The sequence below is a fragment of the Oncorhynchus nerka genome, linkage group LG12 (genome assembly GCF_034236695.1).
Source record: "Oncorhynchus nerka isolate Pitt River linkage group LG12, Oner_Uvic_2.0, whole genome shotgun sequence".
NCBI lineage: Eukaryota > Metazoa > Chordata > Actinopteri > Salmoniformes > Salmonidae > Oncorhynchus > Oncorhynchus nerka.
In genome coordinates this window covers 23,785,539-23,804,402 of record NC_088407.1, presented here as the reverse complement: position 1 = coordinate 23,804,402, position 18,864 = coordinate 23,785,539, and the positions used below count along the sequence as shown (strand labels likewise).

The 18,864-nt window shown below is 45.5% G+C and overlaps 2 protein-coding genes and 1 long non-coding RNA gene across 4 annotated transcripts in view; 2 read left to right on the top strand and 1 right to left on the bottom strand.

The window, feature by feature from the left end:
* The first annotated feature begins 781 nt into the window (after positions 1–781).
* Positions 782–7,113, top strand: LOC115137987 (sal-like protein 4). Its single transcript, XM_029674358.2, is given in 4 exon segments — positions 782–1,454; positions 3,237–4,193; positions 4,196–6,519; positions 6,693–7,113. Coding segments are annotated over 4 exon segments (3,597 nt in total). The 5' UTR covers positions 782–1,378; the 3' UTR covers positions 6,933–7,113.
* Positions 7,114–11,919: 4,806 nt separating this feature from the next.
* On the bottom strand, positions 11,920–13,570 carry LOC115137986 (uncharacterized). Its single transcript, XR_003864876.2, has 3 exons — positions 13,400–13,570; positions 13,183–13,290; positions 11,920–12,812 (listed from the first exon to the last, which is right to left on the bottom strand). It is a non-coding gene; the product is annotated as an uncharacterized LOC115137986 (long non-coding RNA).
* LOC115137983 (Y+L amino acid transporter 2-like) overlaps positions 12,745–18,864 on the top strand; it is a 13,945-nt gene continuing 7,825 nt past the window's right edge. The window contains exons 1-2 of one of the 2 annotated variants that reach the window (XM_029674354.2): positions 12,745–12,974; positions 14,890–15,550. In XM_029674354.2, coding sequence (XP_029530214.2) covers positions 15,046–15,550 — 505 coding nt within the window. In that variant the 5' untranslated portion in view covers positions 12,745–12,974; positions 14,890–15,045. Of the gene's footprint in view, positions 12,975–13,461; positions 13,525–14,889; positions 15,551–18,864 lie in introns of those variants that run through there. The other variant, XM_029674355.2, reaches the window with a different exon arrangement.

Genomic DNA, 18,864 nt, shown 5'->3' with positions numbered 1-18,864 from the left:
CACCTCCAGGCTGGGCCTCCCGAGTTGCGCAGCAGTCTAAGGCTCTGCATCGTCACTACAGACCCGGGTTCGATCACGGGTTGTATCACAACCGGCCGCGATCGGGAGTCCCATAGGGCGGCGCACAATTGGCCATCATTGTAAATAAGAATTTGTTCTTAATTGACTTCAAATCACACATAAACTACTGGTGCATGTTGGATCCTGTCCAGCTTGCTGATAATATAGTACTATTAATTTAATATTTACTTCAGGTGTCCCTGGTGGTAATTTCCACGACCGCATGTTCTGATGCGGAATGGATGGAAACGCCTCAACATTCTCACACCACTTCTTTGTTGATATTTAGCCATTTGTAAATCATTCATTCGGCAATGGTGGACATATAGACAGTCATGAACCACCTCCACGTGAATATTTAGCATATAATGATCATAAGTATATTTTAACTAGGCAAGTCAGTTAAGAACAAATTCTTATTTTCAATGACGTTGGTTAACTGCCTGTTCAGGGGAAGAACGGTAGATTTGAACCTTGTTAGCTCGGGGGTTTGAACTTGCGAACTTCCGGTTACTAGTCCAACGCTCTAACCACTAGGCTACCCTGCTGCCCCGTATTATTATATCCTTGTCTCTTGACCACTTGTTAAGTAATAAATGATAAATTACCCAAAATAAAAATAGCAAGGCCTATTTGTAGGCCTATTTGTTTAATATTCTGAATTTGTTATTTATTAATTTATGCTCAACTTTTTTTCCTATCACTTAATTCCCCCAAATGGTATGCTTAAAATAATTCACACTAATCTCGGCAAAATCTCAGAAAGCTCATCAACATATTCTAGTTGAATGGGTTCAAACAGCATGTAACAAGGAAAGTCATATGCTACTTTGATTTATTCATGTGGATTTTAACACCCAGGATGATCTTTGATTGAGAGTTTAGTGATGGCGTGGAGAAAATAGGCAAAACACAGAGAAAGGGGAGAACCAGGGAGTCTGTGTTCCGCGCCATTGAAATGCAAATATCAGTGAGGAACAAGAAGAGGTTGTGTGTCTCTGTTTGTGTGTGCCTGCATAGGGGAGCGGGGGAGGTGTGGCGCAAATTTTGGACAGCGAGAGAGACTACTTTAGGAAAACAGCCACACACGCACTCTCCGCAGCTCATATGACGGCGCATTTATAGGGATTTATGCCCCTCTTTGATTTCTTCAATGCAAGGGACCAACGAGCTATACCGTTGTCTAGATGCCATTTAGAAATTCAAAATTTCCTGAAATGTGAGTTTGGATTCTGGAACGTGAAGCCTACAAGTGCGTAAAGTGGCCAGTGTTATTTATTCGGCGAATGCCCCCCTTCTCTCAGTCTCCTCGTGAATCATGTCACGCCGGAAGCAGAAACGACCGCAGCAGCTCGTTAACTCGGACCAGGGGGGCACGCGGATACTATCGCACGGTGAGAAAAGTTTATTATGCTTATTCTAAGGCATGCGTCTGTTTCCCCCCCTATGATATTTCCCATAGTTCTATGAATGAATCAACAAGCAAAGTTACAGTTCGGAATTTACAACTATGATGACGTTCAATAGGGTTAAGGTAACGTTATAAGATGGCTTTGTTTGCAGAAACTGCAGTTAAAATCCTGCTAGCTAGTAGGCCTTAAGTCAAAGTTCGTTTATTTTGTTACGTTTTATATGTAAATTCCTCAAATGTTTCCTTTCACATCTAAAAAAGTAATTTCTCAGGTGACCAATCATCAGCATATATTGATATGTGTATTTCTGTGCGTTGTTTGCATTTTTTTTTAATTGCAAAAAAATAATTTGCTCTTGCAAATTTAGTGGACTGCAATCTGGTGTAGCTCTGCAATGGGCCCCAGTAGTGGAGTCCCAGGTACTTGAGGACTGGCCCTGTAAACTTTTCCCTGTGGCCTGGATGATAATATGATAATATCCATCTGACCATTTTCCTGTGATGTTTAGTCCTCTAGGAAACTAACAGGCTGCTCAGGGCTGACAACTGGAGGTCTTTCATTACTTAGACGACAGTCTCCCTATTCATCAACAATAAGGCTGGATCAGTGGGGGGCTGGAGGGGCTATTTTTGGTAAAGATCTCTTATTCTTTGCTTCTATTCTCTTCTCTCCATGCCTTTCTCCCTCATGTTTCATTTCCTCCTTGTTCTCCCCACTTTTCTACCCTCTCAATGCTCACTGAATGCTTCCCTCTCTAACCCTCCTACTCTATTGACTTGATGTGTTAAATGCATTTTAGAAGGGGGGGGGGGGCAGAGTGTTTGCACCTTACTTGCATGTAACATTTTCCACACCTTAGAAAATACAAATTACTTCTTAGAAGTTCTACAGGTACATTTCCATAGAGGTGAACTTGTTTTAAATGAACTTGTTTTGCACACTTTGATATATGTGAAGAGAACCAAGCTAGACTATTTAGCAGCAGCTACTAGTATAGTCATCCATTCCATCACCATGTCCCTCTGGGAGAGAACAGTTGGTCTTCCATTGTCCATACTCCCCTCCCCCTTCTTTTCTCTCTCTCACTCTGTGCTCAAGATTCTGAAAGAATTTGACCCCAGAGCTCTAAAGGTCAGATGAGTAGACCAATCACAAGCCTCTGGACAGTGCCCAGTACCCTTAGCGTGTCCCGACCTCTGACCCCTGATGTGACGTCAGGGGGGTGTGACTAGGTAGATGAAAGAAGTGAACTGCTGCAGTGAGGGGTTGGTTAAGAGGGGTTTATGGGTTGTCTCAAATGGCCATTGTCTGTTTAAACATGTTGTCATAGCAGCAAGGTGGCCTGCACACTTTTGTGTGGTAAGAATACATTTGGAGAGTTATGCTCAGGGAAGAGTAAGTGGACAGAAGACAAGATAATAGCATAAAGAGGGAAAGACTGACTCTCCGTATGTTTGTAGACTATTAATCAATATCTGCTAATGCATTTCTTTCCAAGAGAAGACTGCAACTTTAAGCTTGGGATTTCAATATGAAACAATTGTTGTAATCAACGATTACAGTTAAAGGTTTGGACTTTGGGACTTGCTTTGACCCCCCCCACTTCAATCCAATAGAGCATGTAGCCTTGCACCCGGCCTTTCATGGTTCTTATGGGGACTTCAAATTCATTGAAGTTATCAGGGAACTGGACTTTCCATTTGGTGGAGTAGAGTGATGAAGGGGCACTATACTTAATTCTTCTTTTTCTCTCTCTGTCTATAGACTACCAGCTGTTATCCAAGTCACCTTCCTCGTCTCGGGGCTCCGAACTGACCTTCTCTGGGTCCTCATCGTCGTCCCCCACCTCCCTCGAAGATCACCAGCCCCCCCTGGCCCCTCTGTCGTCACCTGGGGGTCTCCACGGACACTCCCTCCCCAGTGAGAGCTCTTCGCCCACCCACTGGTCCAGCCACATCGCCCCCTATACCACCACCTCCCTCCCAAACACCCATTCATCCCTCTCTCCAGACTTCCCTCACCCCTCCTTATCCTCGCAGACGCAATCCCTGCCTCTCAACCTCAATCAGACATCGGGCCACTGCCTCTCCCATCAGGCCCACTCCCACACCACTATGACCTCACCACAGATGGGCAGCTCTGCCACCACCACCACCACTACCTCCTCCTTGTCTTCCTCCCTCCCTCTCCTGCAGGAGAGCACCAGTCCTGGGCATCAGAATGGCTCCAGCCCACCGGTGCCGGGGCTAGGCCAGGTCCAGGTGCCCCTGACCCTGTCTGTGCTCCTGGAGGAGCTGAGGGTGCTGCAGCAGAGGCAGATCCACCAGATGCAGATGACTGAGGAGATCTGTAGGCATGTTCTCCGGCTAGGAGGTGCCATCTATACCCAAGACACCTCCCAGGCTGGTAGTGGAGAGAACCACCAAAGATCCACAGCAGGATCCCCCTCCCCAACACACCATTCCTATTCAGCCCCTGTCCCATCCTCGGCCTCCCCTCTCCTGGCCTGCCTCCCCTCCCTCCTCCCTCAGCCCATTGTCTCCAAGCCCAGCCTCTCCTCTCACAGTAATGGGACCAGAGCATCACACTCTACCTCCACCACTTGGAGCTCCTCGATAGCATCCTCCGTGCATCCTCTGTCCCTGAGTCTGCCCCCGCGCTACCTCCATGAGAAATCCTCCAACACCTCCCCGTTCGGCCACAGTAACGGGGTTGGCTTCCCACCCCGCCCCTCCCCACCACCAGCCACTCCCAAGACCACCTGCTGCTGTCCAGCTCCTCCTCGGCTGGGTCCTCATCTGCAGTGCGTCCACAGCATGCTTGTAAGTTTTGTGGTAAGGTCCTGAGCAGCGATTCCTCACTACAAATCCACCTCCGCTCCCACACAGGGGAGAGGCCCTATATTTGTCCCGTCTGCCTCAGCCGTTTTACCACCCGCGGGAACCTCAAGGCCCACTTCCTGCGCCACCGTGAACAGAACCCGGAACTGTCGCTCTCGCTGCTCCCTCCGGCTCTGGAGCAGCCCGCCCCCGTCGCCACCACCGCAGGCCAGAGACGCAGGAAGCGCCGGGCGGAAGACGAGGAGCCGCCGTTCGGTGGCGTGAAAGGAATGACAGAAGGAATGGCGCTCAGTTTCCTGTCCGGGGCGTCTCCTCGGCCTTCCCCTTCATCTATGCCTATGCCACCCAGTATGGACATGGCTCTGTTGTCCACGGCTCACTCCCTGTTACAGCTGAACAGGGCCTCCGCTGCAGCAGCCAGCGCCTCAAGTAGTGTGTTACCTTCATCATCATCATCATCATCCTCCATGGGTGGCCAGTTCAAAGGGGTGAAGCAGCAGAGGTTTGATGAGAACACCCCTCCACACTCCACCATCCATCCAGGCTCTCCCTACTCCCAGATGGCCCACTTCCCCAAGATTCTCTTCCCTGGAGGACCCTCACCCCACCACCTTGCCCTCCTCTGTCCCCCAGGGTCCCATACCACTACCTCTCATCTCACCTCCCCCCACACCCAGCTCCCCTACCCTCCCTACTCCAAACCCCAGACGTCCTCGTCCTCCACAACCTCCTTCACCCAAACCTCCGACACCTCAAAGTTGCAGCGGCTGGTCATGAAACTGGAGAAGCAGCACCAGGGAGGGGGCCAGTCGTCCTCCTTTGGCCCAGCAGACAGCTTTTTCTCAAACAGGGACACCCACGACCTGACCACAAACTCCTACCGCAGGGAGATGATGGCAGCCCTGGGCCTCAACCCAAACGCTGGGGCCACGGTGAGCAGCAACAGCCAGGCACAGGATCTCCCTGGATCCACCAATCCTGCCCTGTCTCCTAATCAGTGTGGGGTGTGCCTGAGGGTGCTCTCCTGCCCCAGGGCCCTGAGTCTCCACCAGGCCACCCACCTGGGTGAACGCCCCTTCCCCTGTAAGCTGTGTGGACGCTCCTTCTCCACTAAGGGAAGCCTGAGGGCCCACCTCGCCACCCACCGCGCCCGCCCGGCCAACTCCCGCACCCAGAACTCCTGCCCACTGTGCCCGCGCAAGTTCACCAACGCCCTGGTGCTGCAGCAACACATCCGTATGCACCTGGGGGGTCAGATACCCCCGGGGGGAGAGGGGGAGGAAGGTACAAATATGGCCCAAGAAGATCCCACCGATCTGAGCCTGCTGACCACACACTCTCGATCCAAACCCTGCCTCCAAGGCCTCCACCCCCTGGCCTTAACGATGACCAGCATCATCCCTAACCCACTTGTCAGCAACATGAACTCAGGAGGTTCAGCGACCAAGGAATCCCATGCAGCTGACCCGATCCTCCATATAGAGGGGGTGTCTGAACCCTCCCCCTCCACGGCCAGCATTAGCCCACCTCTGACCCATAATCCCTCCCCAGAAGACCCCATGCTCCTGGGGGAAAGATCTGAGTCTGACGACGGCCCCGCTGGAGCCTCCATAGAAGACTCGCAAGACTCCCCAGCTGACCTCTCTAACACCAGCCCAAGTAGGCGACCATCCTTGACCAGCTCCCAGCCTGCCTCTGTGGTGGAGGGTGATGTAGAGGTGAAGGAAAATGTCCACAGACCGGGTGTGGATACTGATAGTAGTAGGTCAGGAAGGCTCACTAACAGCTCTAGGCCGACCACAGAGAACCAGACCAACTCTCCAGATGGACTCCTCCTCAGCCTTGAATCTGAATCCACCCCAAACTCCCCTGCCACCCTCAACCCCTCCCCCACGCTCACCCTCCCTGCCAGCCATAAAGCAGCCCAAGAGCCAGCCCCCCAGGCCTCCAGTATCACCCCACAGGAGCCCAGCCCTGAAGGGGAAATGGCCCCATCTGAAGGAGAGAGCGAGGGCACAGCACCCAGTGATACCTCATCAGTAATGGTGCCTGAGAGTGAGAAAGTGACCCCTAGCTCCACGGAGGAGAGTGATAGGGCTCCAGAGGAACCAGAGTCCTCCCAGCTAGCCACCCCAGCATCAGCGCCCTCCAAACCCTACTCCTGCACTCTGTGTGGGAAGGCATACGCCAGCCGCAGTGGATTAAAGGTAAGCATAAGATAAGGATGGATCGTATTAGAACCGTACGTTCCAATGGCTATACAGAACACTTGACAGAAGCTAAATTGTGATTCTTGAACTTTGTCTATTCCTCATGTTTTACTGTGTTAAAGTAATTGATCACTTAACCAATACCATTTTTTCTGTGTTTCCATCAACAGGGACACATGAAGACACACCCTGTGTTGACCAACGTCCCCGCTGAGACTTCTCCTTCCGCCACCCTGACCAATGACACTGTGGAGGATCAGAGTTCTCTCTCAGCCAATGGGAACAGTGGAGAGCAGGATGAAAAGGAAGGGCTGGCCAAATCTCCTGAGAAACTCGTTACCTTAGAAGATCAGCCAATCACTGCTGGTTCTGGGGAGGAAGCAGAGCAACCTGCGGACACTACTGAGTAAAACGGCATATGATTGGCTGCTGAATGGTGTCAGTCAATTTATTTTTTTATTAAAGGCCCTGACAAGGGAATGTATTTTCATCATAGATTTAGAATTGATTCTATAAAGATTGATTCTTATTCTGTGTAATTTTACTACTAGTCAGTTGGGTCTATTTTGTCTAATAAAGTGTTAGATTGTTGTGAAGTACTAATTCATTCAGCATCTCGTCATGGTTACGATACCACTATCTCAAAGAACACGAAGAGGCCTTATTTGACGATACGATTTCACAGAATTCTCTTGTAGTGTAACGGCACACAATGAAGTTTGTGTGTTGGATCACAATAGAATAGATAAGCAGGGATGTATGTTTTAGAGAGCAGCTAGTTCTAGTGAAACATATGAATGAAATGTCTATTTGGAATGGGAATGAAGTGATGGAGAAATAGGTGAAATATCACTCTAGGATATATGGTACGAACGCCATACCAAAACAGGCCAGTGCAGTAGTTGCAGTTTTCTTGTATACTGAACAAAAATATAAATGCAACGTGTAAAGTGTTGGTCCCATCTTTCATGAGCTGAAATAAAAGATCCCAGAAATGTTCCATACGCACAAAAAGCTGATTTCCCCAATTTTGTGCACAAATTCGTTTACATCCCTGTTAGTGAGCATTTCTCCTTTGCCAAGATAATCCATCCACCTGACAGGTGTGTCATATCAAGAAGCTGATTAAACATGATCATTACACAGGTGCACCTTGTGCTGGGGACAATAAGAGTCCACTTCAAAATGTGCAGTTTAGTCACAACACAATGCCACATATCTGAAGTTTTGAGGGAGCGTGCAATTGGCGTGCTGACTGCAGGAATGTCCACCAGATCTGTTGCCAGATAATGTAATGTTCATTTCTCTACCATATGTTGTTTTAGAGAATTTGGCAGTATGTCTAACCGCAGACCACGTATAACCATGCCAACCCAGGACCTCCACATCTGTCTTATTCACCTGAGGGATTGTCTGAGACCAGCCATCCGGGCAGCTGATTAAACAGGAGTATTTCTGTCTGTAACAAAGCCCTTTTGTGGGGGAAAAGAAATTCAAATTTGCTGGGCCTGGCTCCCAAGTGGGTGGGCCTATGCCCCGTCATGTGAAATCCATAGATTTGGGCCTAATTTATTTCAATTGACTGATTTCCTTATATGAACTGTAACTCAGTAAAATTGTTGGATGTTGTGTTTATATTTTTGTTCAGTGTATATATGTATATATATGAACTGTGGTTGCTATGTGTATGTTTATTTACATTTTTCTTTTAAAGACTTTTCACTTTTTAAACTGTCTTGCTGCTGGACTGTTTCAATGGATTTGCACTGACTTTGAACATTGCTGTCCATACATCCATTGAAACAGTGATGATGAAAATGCAGATGATACTGACGATGATTGTTACACTGACCAGTCTGTATATACAATGTATGTTGGCAATCCTGGTTTGTGCTGTTATGATTGACCATACAGCAGCAACTTTTAGACCTGAACAACAATGCGTTATATCGGTGATTGTTATCGGTTTATCCATAATTGATTGGATGTCTCTGCACAGGAACGTATTGAAGTAGCCTGGAATTCAAACAGATGGTGCTATGCTTCACTGTTGTGAAGTTTGGGTACCAGGCTAGAATAAACCAACTGAACCTCCCAAGGACCAGAATGAATTATGTCTGATAGATTTACATCATCCCTCCATGTCTTTTCTCTCTCTACCTCTAACCTCTCTTTTTCTCCCTCGCTCTCCTCCACTTCCCTCTCTCCTCCTCTACCATCTCTCTCCTCCACTTCCCTTTCTCTCCTCCTCTACCATCTCTCTCCTCCACTTCCCTTTCTCTCCTCCTCTACCATCTCTCTCCTCCACTTCCCTTTCTCTCCTCCTCTACCATCTCTCTCCTCCACTTCTCTTTCTCTCCTCTACCATCTCTCTCCTCCACTTCCCTTTCTCTCCTCCTCTACCATCTCTCTCGCTCCCCTCTCTCCTCCTCTACCATCTCTCTCCACTTCCCTTTCTCTCCTCCTCTACCATCTCTCTCCCCCACTTCCCTTTCTCTCCTCCTCTACCATCTCTCTCCTCCACTTCCCTTTCTCTCCTCCTCTACCATCTCTCCTCCACTTCCCTTTCTCTCCTCCTCTACCATCTCTCTCCCCCACTTCCCTTTCTCTCCTCCTCTACCATCTCTCTCCTCCACTTCCCTTTCTCTCCTCCTCTACCATCTCTCTCCTCCACTTCCCTTTCTCTCCTCCTCTACCATCTCTCTCCTCCACTTCCCTTTCTCTCCTCCTCTACCATCTCTCTCCACTTCCCTTTCTCTCCTCTCCTCTACCATCTCTCTCTCCCCACTTCCCTTTCTCTCCTCCTCTACCATCTCTCCTCTCCTCCACTTCCCTTTCTCTCCTCCTCTACCATCTCTCCCCACTTCCCTTTCTCTCCTCCTCTACCATCTCTCTCCTCCACTTCCCTTTCTCTCCTCCTCTACCATCTCTCTCCTCCACTTCCCTTTCTCCTCCTCTACCATCTCTCTCCTCCACTTCCCTTTCTCTCCTCTACCATCTCTCCTCCACTTCCCTTTCTCTCCTCCTCTACCATCTCTCCTCCACTTCCCTTTCTCTCCTCCTCTACCATCTCTCTCCTCCACTTCCCTTTCTCTCCTCCTCTACCATCTCTCTCCTCCACTTCCCTTTCTCTCATCCTCTACCATCTCTCTCCTCCACTTCCCTTTCTCTCCTCTACCATCTCTCTCCTCCACTTCCCTTTCTCTTCTCCTCTACCATCTCTCTCCTCCACTTCCCTTTCTCTCCTCCTTTACCATCTCTCTCCTCCACTTCCCTTTCTCTCCTCCTCTACCATCTCTCTCCTACACTTCCCTTTCTCTCCTCCTCTACCATCTCCTCCACTTCCCTTTCTCTTCTCCTCTACCATCTCTCTCCACTTCCCTTTCTCTCCTCCTCTACCATCTCTCTCCTCCACTTCCCTTTCTCCTCCTCTACCATCTCTCTCCTCCACTTCCCTTTCTCTTCTCTTCTCCTCTACCATCTCTCTCCTCCACTTCCCTTTCTCTCCTCCTCTACCATCTCTCTCACTCCCCTCTCTCCCTCTCTCAAAGCACTTGAGAGTTCAAGTTTTCAGCTGTGTCCTACCTTAGATCGTTTTAGTTTTTATACTTTTTTTTTAGCCTTTGTATGGTTTTTCCCAACCGTTGTTTTTGTAGTTATGATAACATGTGCTTCCCATTTTTTGATGTAAAAAATAATAAAATGATGTTGATGGTGGAAAAAAATGGCTTTTTGGTTGTCAGTGTGTCTGGCTTTGTGTAATGTTTGTCACAGTCTGTCTGGTCTCAGTCCATTCATTTGACCTGTTTAAGTATTCTGCTTCCATGTCAACATGTTCTGCATGTCTGAGTGTACTCTCGCTGTTTGCCTCTGTTCTGCATGTCTGAGTGTACTCTCGCTGTTTGCCTCTGTTCTGCATGTCTGAGTGTACTCCCGCTGTTTGCCTCTGTGTTCTGCATGTCTGAGTGTACTCCCGCTGTTTGCCTCTGTGTTCTGCATGTCTGAGTGTACTCTCGCTGTTTGCCTCTGTTCTGCATGTCTGAGTGTACTCTCGCTGTTTGCCTCTGTGTTCTGCATGTCTGAGTGTACTCTCGCTGTTTGCCTCTGTTCTGCATGTCTGAGTGTACTCTCGCTGTTTGCCTCTGTGTTCTGCATGTCTGAGTGTACTCTCGCTGTTTGCCTCTGTTCTGCATGTCTGAGTGTACTCCCGCTGTTTGCCTCTGTGTTCTGCATGTCTGAGTGTACTCTCGCTGTTTGCCTCTGTGTTCTGCATGTCTGAGTGTACTCTCGCTGTTTGCCTCTGTGTTCTGCATGTCTGAGTGTACTCTCGCTGTTTGCCTCTGTTCTGCATGTCTGAGTGTACTCCCACTGTTTGCCTCTGTGTTCTGCATGTCTGAGTGTACTCTCGCTGTTTGCCTCTGTTCTGCATGTCTGAGTGTACTCTCGCTGTTTGCCTCTGTGTTCTGCATGTCTGAGTGTACTCTCGTTGTTTGCCTCTGTTCTGCATGTCTGAGTGTACTCTCGCTGTTTGCCTCTGTGTTCTGTGTCTGTCTGCCTCACAGATCATTTGTCTGGGCGCTATAGCCGTCTACTTATTCTGCCTTTTTTTGGGCTTCACTTTCTTTTTATATGTATCAGTTCCTTGGTTCTGTGGTGTGTGTCTGTTTGCTTGCATGTGTGTGATATGGATAATCAGTGCTTGTGTGATTGAGAGTGCAGCTGTAGAGCCCCACCCCACATCTTACTCTCTGTCATACTCGCTCTCTTTCATTTTCCCTCTCTCTGCCCTCCCCCTCCCAGTGTAATAGTCCGACACACAGGAAGCTCTAATCCTCACACAATGATAGCCCTCATCCCCCCCCCCCCTATGCGACTGCGAGCGGGACAGGGGGCAGCACACACAGAGACCTGGGCCAGCTGTCTCCAAAATGGCCGCCCTAATCCTCCAACCACCCTTCTCACTAGCTAGGGCTCCCAAAACCATGACAACCTGTAACCAAGGAGAAGAATTTGGGAGCAGAAAGGGGAAAGAGACAAAGGGCTGAAAAGCCATGCCATGTGTGAGAAGTTTATCCATGTGAGTGAGACAGAGACATCAAAAAAGGGTAGTTAGAAAGTGAGGCAGGGATGATTGTTGGGTGGCTGGATTTGAGAGGGAAGGAGGGGGGTGTATGGAGTGATTACAGGTGTGGATTGGGGTAGTGTACTTGATCATCAAGCTGTCGATGGCAAACCTAAAGATATTCATCAGGTGCTTCATTAGTATCTTCACAGGAACGTCACAGTGTGTTAATGGGAAGCCTTTAATATAATCCATTTACGATCGATGATCCTGAACAATGTGAAGTGTCAAAATCAAATGTTCCAAAACGAATGTTAATTGATTGATTGTCTCGATGCTGAAATGGGTCATTTAATTGTACGTTTAGAACAAACTCTGCCAATCAGGAACACTGAACACAAAAGCAAAATACCACAATAAGCATAATGACGTAATGAAGCGTTAATTTGCCAACGTTGAAGGCGTGAAGCAAATAATGACCACAGGAGGGGGCTGTGTAACCGATTTTGGGATTCCTCATCAATTTCAACTATTCAATGCAGAGATCTCCTTGTGTGTCGTAAATCATGAGGTACTCATGCGTCAAGATTGTTTACCATAACAACTATATTATCAATAACAATACAACAATAACATAGGATAGTGATGCAATTATAAGTGACTTAGAGTCCTCAAGATCCTTCAAATCATTTCTCAGTGATTAATCATACATTCGAATCCCACTGTTTCCTTCCGCGCCAGATGATTAAACGAGGAAGAAGAAACATCATCATCATCATCATCATCATCATCATCAACAACAATGCCTAACATAATAGCCCAAAACTAAAGCAATCACCACCAACAACAGGTAGGCTAAAACAACAACTAAAGGGCCATGTTGATTTGATTTGATTTGACACAAAAGAAAGAATGTGTGAACGTGTGAATAGCCCAGCGTAAACGTGATCAGGCCTGTTTAATGCATTAATCAAAGTGATGGCAAGCAATTAATTTGACAGCGAAACCCATTGTCAGAGCCCAGACAGTGGTATAAAGTCAGTCCATCCCTCACTCCCTCTCTATCCCTCCTCCTCTTCCACCTGTTTCCTTGGTAGCTGCTGGGTCAAAAAGCAGAAGTTCATCAGCTGATCGGCCTGTGCACCTTCAGACTCCGAAAGGAAGTCGAGCCAAGTCAGAGCAGAGAACGCGGCGTGACGGGCAGAGGGGGAAGGTCATCAGTGGAGAGCTGACAACGCGCACAGAGAGCAATAGTGAGTCAAAACAACCAGGGATGCGCAATTGACATGAACGTTCGATAAAAACCTGCGACTCATAGGCTTTAGAGAAGAAGTGCAAGAGGACCCCCAAGGGAAGGAAGCCAAGTTCACCTGTAGCGCATCTGGAGAAGGTAAGACCCCTGAATGAAATGGGCGTCTATCCTAACATACAGTAACAATGCGAGGTTTTACACGTGTATGATATATTTCAAATATAGAGACTGTCGTTTGGCTGTAGTAACTGTACATTTGACTCTCTGTTCAACATGTGTTTTTCTCTGAGGAGATAGGTCTTTACACTACAGATTAACTTCTAATGGCATTCCTGTGTAGCCTTACTTGCCCCGAGTCATCAATAAAATGTGCTGAGTCAACTCTGCAGCTTTGCCAGCTTTGCGATGAATAAGCTGCGAGTTGGCCAAACGATTGCTGCCAGCTTGTCATATTCTGAGAGAGATAAAAACAGAGGGAGAAACAAAGAGAAAGGGATTTCAAATATGATACAGCAACCTTGAGTGGTATATGATAGTCAATTTGAGTAGCCTACTTATCTTACCATTTTTGGACCTTGTATCTCACTTCTACGCCTCCTGCCCTGCCCTTTGTAATGACGTGCGGAAGGCTACTATCCACTGTCCTTCGTAATCACTTCTTCTTTTGAACTGAACTCACATGCCAGGGGTATCTATCTATCTGCACTACTTCTCCACCTCTCCCCTTCTCCCCCGCCCGGCATCTCAGATCTCCCTCTTCCTGATCCTTGTGATATATATCGTTTGGTTGATGTGACTGGACCTGTGTTCACTTTCTGTGTCAGGATAGCGCTTTTCTCCCCCTGTGATATGACTGCCTATGATTGACTTGTTGATGCTTTCTCATTGTATTGTGATGGATTTTCTCCAGAGTCACACAGATCTTGTGATAAACTGTAGACCCCTGCGCGGCCCTGTCTCCTCACTTCGTGTGATGTGTGTGTTGTTTTGTGCAGGTCCTGACTGAGCATGTGCGTGATATTCAGTATGGGTACTAAAGACATCATGTGTCTAGTCATTCAAACTCTTCTATATATGCTGCTGAAGGCAATTCACTTTTTTAACAAATGTGACGGTTCCGTTCAGCATGCTGCTGACTCCTAGCGAAGTGTCTCTGTGTGTCTGTGTATCTGTGTCTCTCTGTCTGTGTGTCTGTGTCTGTGTGTCTGTCTCTTTGTGTGTCTGTGTGTCTGTCTCTCTGTGTGTATGGGTTTCTTTGTTTCTGTGTGTCTATGTGTCTGACTGTCTCTCTATGTTTCTGTGTCTGTGTGTCTGTCTCTTTGTGTGTCTCTGTGTGTCTTTCTCTGTGTCTCTGTGTGTCTGTGTGTCTGTGTCTGTCTGTCTATATGTGTGTCTGTGTGTCTATATGTGTGTCTGTCTGTCTATATGTGTCTCTGTGTTTCTTTGTTTCTGTGTGTCTGTGTGTCTATATGTGTGTCTGTGTGTCTATATGTGTCTCTGTGTGTCTCTGTGTGTCTATATGTGTGTCTGTCTGTCTATATATGTCTCTGTGTTTCTTTGTTTCTGTGTGTCTGTGTGTCTGTGTGTCTGTGTGTCTGTGTTTCTGTGTGTCTGTGTGTCTGTCACACTGTAGAATACTTACAGTAAATATAGACTAAATATCACAGTGACAGTCAGTGACAGTCAGTGACAGCCAGTAATGAACGTTACAGTGATGTCAGGCTGTTTGTCTTTCTCTCCCACTCTGTCAATACACTCAAGCTTAAAAGGCTATTTACTGAAACCCCTAATGGCTCCCAAATTGCCATCTGTGAAATCCAATCCGATAACCAGCAGCAGTGTGTGTGTGTTATAACATTTGTGTTATTTTGCAATGAGTTAAGTTTAGCCTCATGTTTTACAAATGTAGCATACAGACCAACATTTATTTTAAAAACTGTACTGTTTTTTTATGTCCCAGTTGATCACTGGGCCCATATGGACAGCAGCTTGGTTTCCATGGCAACACCTACACACTTTCTGATAACACTTTTTACGTCTCTTTCCTCCACAGATGTCACCAGAGGGACCCTCATAGCTGGAAAACGACTTTAACTCAGCTCTTACAACCAATCCTCTCCTCTGACTGATTGACAGCCGCCTGGTCCAATCACTACTCACTTCCCCACATCCCCTCCAATCACCAACTCCCCCCCACACGTCCGGTGCAATGGCATCCTACAGCCCCGCCCCCACACAAGAGCCCGCCACCAACGGCGGGTCGACCTCGCTCAAGTCGGGCGGCTCAGGGGGCGACAACGATTCCATGAAGCTGAAGAAGGAGATCTCTCTCCTGAACGGCGTGTGTCTCATCGTGGGCAACATGATCGGCTCGGGCATCTTCGTCTCGCCTAAAGGAGTCTTAATCTACAGCGCCTCCTATGGGCTGTCGCTGGTAGTGTGGACCATCGGCGGTATCTTCTCTGTGTTTGGGGCCTTGTGTTATGCCGAGCTGGGGACCACCATCACCAAGTCAGGGGCCAGTTACGCTTACATCCTGGAGGCCTTCGGAGGGTTCCTGGCCTTCATCAGGCTGTGGACCTCCCTGCTGATCATAGAGCCCACCAGCCAGGCGGTCATAGCCATCACCTTCTCTAACTACATGGTGCAGCCCGTCTTCCCCACCTGCATAGCCCCCTATCTGGCTAACCGCATGCTGGCTGCAGCCTGCATATGTGAGTATTTTATAGTCGTTGAGTATGGAGGGGTGTTGTTTGTGTTGGTGCAGTACTGTTCCACTGTAGGCCTCTACCATGGTTAGGGCCCTGAGTGTTTCCTTACCGATGGAAGTGATCAGGTATGCGTGTGCAAGGACTTTGCATGCAGACAATGATGTGTGTGTGTGTGTGTGTGTGTGTTCATACTCCCCTGAGTACCGAACAGCGATGTGTGTGTATGCTCCTCTCTTTGTGGAAAATGTGGGAAACGAAACTAAATGACTCACAGCATACCCAAGTCAGCACCTCAGCAACAGAAGGGAACACGAGAAAGGTTGAAAAAGGAACAGAGAGGGGAGAACAGAGACTACAGACACCAACAAGTGTTTCCTGCATAAGACAGAGAATAGGGGAAAGGAGAATTTACTACATTTCAGGATCATTTACCAACATTACAAAGCGTCAGTGTGACCAGATTAAGCTGCTGGCAATGCTCATTACTCATGACAATAGAGTACAATAATGTAGTGTAAATTTATCATTTATAAACCACCAAAGGAAGCAAGGAAGAATAGAGATGAGCAAGGAATGTAGAGAGAGGGAAAGAGGGAGTGTTGTCATGGATTAGAAGAAACCTGGACCTCTCAACACAACCACTAATAGTCATATTATTATTACTGTGGGTTTAATAGTAATATTATTACTGTGGGTTTGATAGTCATATTATTACTGTGGGTTTGATAGTCATATTATTACTATTCTGGGGTTGATAGTCATATTATTACTGTGGGTTTGATAGTCATATTATTACTGTGGGTTTGATAGTCATATTATTACTGTGGGTTTGATAGTCATATTATTACTGTGGGTTTGATAGTCATATTATTACTATTCTGGGTTTGATAGTCATATTATTACTGTGGGTTTGATAGTCATATTATTACTGTGGGTTTAATAGTCATATTATTACTGTGGGTTTAATAGTCATATTATTACTATTCTGGGTTTGATAGTCATATTATTACTGTGGGTTTAATAGTCATATTATTACTGTGGGTTTGATAGTCATATTATTACTATTCTGGGTTTGATAGTCATATTATTACTGTGGGTTTGATAGTCATATTATTACTGTGGGTTTGATAGTCATATTATTACTATTCTGGGTTTGATAGTCATATTATTACTGTGGGTTTAATAGTCATATTATTACTGTGGGTTTAATAGTCATATTATTACTATTCTGGGTTTGATAGTCATATTATTACTATTCTGGGTTTGATAGTCATATTATTACTATTCTGGGTTTGATAGTCATATTATTACTATTCTGGGTTTGATAGTCATATTATTACTATTCTGGGTTTGATAGTCATATTATTACTATTCTGGGTTTGATAGTCATATTATTACTATTCATATTATTACTATTCTGGGTTTGATAGTCATATTATTACTATTCTGGGTTTGATAGTCATATTATTACTATTCTGGGTTTGATAGTCATATTATTACTGTGGGTTTGATAGTCATATTATTACTGTGGGTTTGATAGTCATATTATTATTACTGTGGGTTTGATAGTCATATTATTACTGTGGGTTTAATAGTCATATTATTACTGTGGGTTTAATAGTCATATTATTACTATTCTGGGTTTGATAGTCATATTATTACTATTCTGGGTTTGATAGTCATATTATTACTGTGGGTTTAATAGTCATATTATTACTATTCTGGGTTTGATAGTCATATTATTACTATTCTGGGTTTGATAGTCATATTATTACTATTCTGGGTTTGATAGTCATATTATTACTGTGGGTTTGATAGTCATATTATTACTGTGGGTTTAATAGTCATATTATTACTATTCTAGGTTTGATAGTCATATTATTACTGTGGGTTTAATAGTCATATTATTACTATTCTGGGTTTGATAGTCATATTATTACTGTGGGTTTGATAGTCATATTATTACTGTGGGTTTGATAGTCATATTATTACTGTGGGTTTGATAGTCATATTATTACTGTGGGTTTGATAGTCATATTATTACTATTCTGGGTTTGATAGTCATATTATTACTATTCTGGGTTTGATAGTCATATTATTACTATTCTGGGTTTAATAGTCATATTATTACTATTCTGGGTTTGATAGTCATATTATTACTATTCTGGGTTTGATAGTCATATTATTACTGTGGGTTTGATAGTCATATTATTACTGTGGGTTTGATAGTCATATTATTACTATTCTGGGTTTGATAGTCATATTATTACTGTGGGTTTGATAGTCATATTATTACTGTGGGTTTGATAGTCATATTATTACTGTGGGTTTGATAGTCATATTATTACTATTCTGGGTTTGATAGTCATATTATTACTGTGGGTTTGATAGTCATATTATTACTGTGGGTTTGATAGTCATATTATTACTGTGGGTTTGATAGTCATATTATTACTATTCTGGGTTTGATAGTCATATTATTACTGTGGATTTGATAGTCATATTATTACTATTCTGGGTTTGATAGTCATATTATTACTGTGGGTTTGATAGTCATATTATTACTATTCTGGGTTTGATAGTCATATTATTACTATTCTGGGTTTGATAGTCATATTATTACTGTGGGTTTAATAGTCATATTATTACTGTGGGTTTAATAGTCATTAGTAAGTACAGAATAAGCCACTACTGGAACAGATTGATGGAACACATAGAACATGAGAACAACCAGACAGAAACCTGGGTCAAAGAGACGGAAGTCATGGACAAAAACACAATACCACTGCTACTACAGCAACCAGATAGAACACGGAGTCTTATTAAAAGGGACAGTTCTGAGATAAGCTTTCTCCTTCGGGTTCTAAAACATCTCTCAAGTAATAAATACCACTCATTCATCTAATTACAATACAGACACACCCACATCCACACACACACACACACTCTCTCTCTTAGATAAGCAGTGCTTTAAGGAACGTGATTGTGCTGATAGCTGCTAGGTGAAAAGTAAAAGTCCTTTCTACTTCAAGACTCTGACCCCAGGCTAATGGCTAATAACAGCTCAGTCAGCATGGCACAGAAGTGAACTATAACCACAGCTCTAAGACCAGATTAGCCTACACCCCATCCTAACTTTAACCATCAACCGGATGGAAAAACACCTGATCTAGTATCAGTGTTTAGAGGCGTTAGAGGCAACGTCAACATTTGATACAGTCTATGGGTTGCGTCCCAAATTCCACAGCCATGAGAAGACCGGAAACACCTCCAGGTAGAAATGAACTATAACCACAGATCTAGGATTAGATTACCCT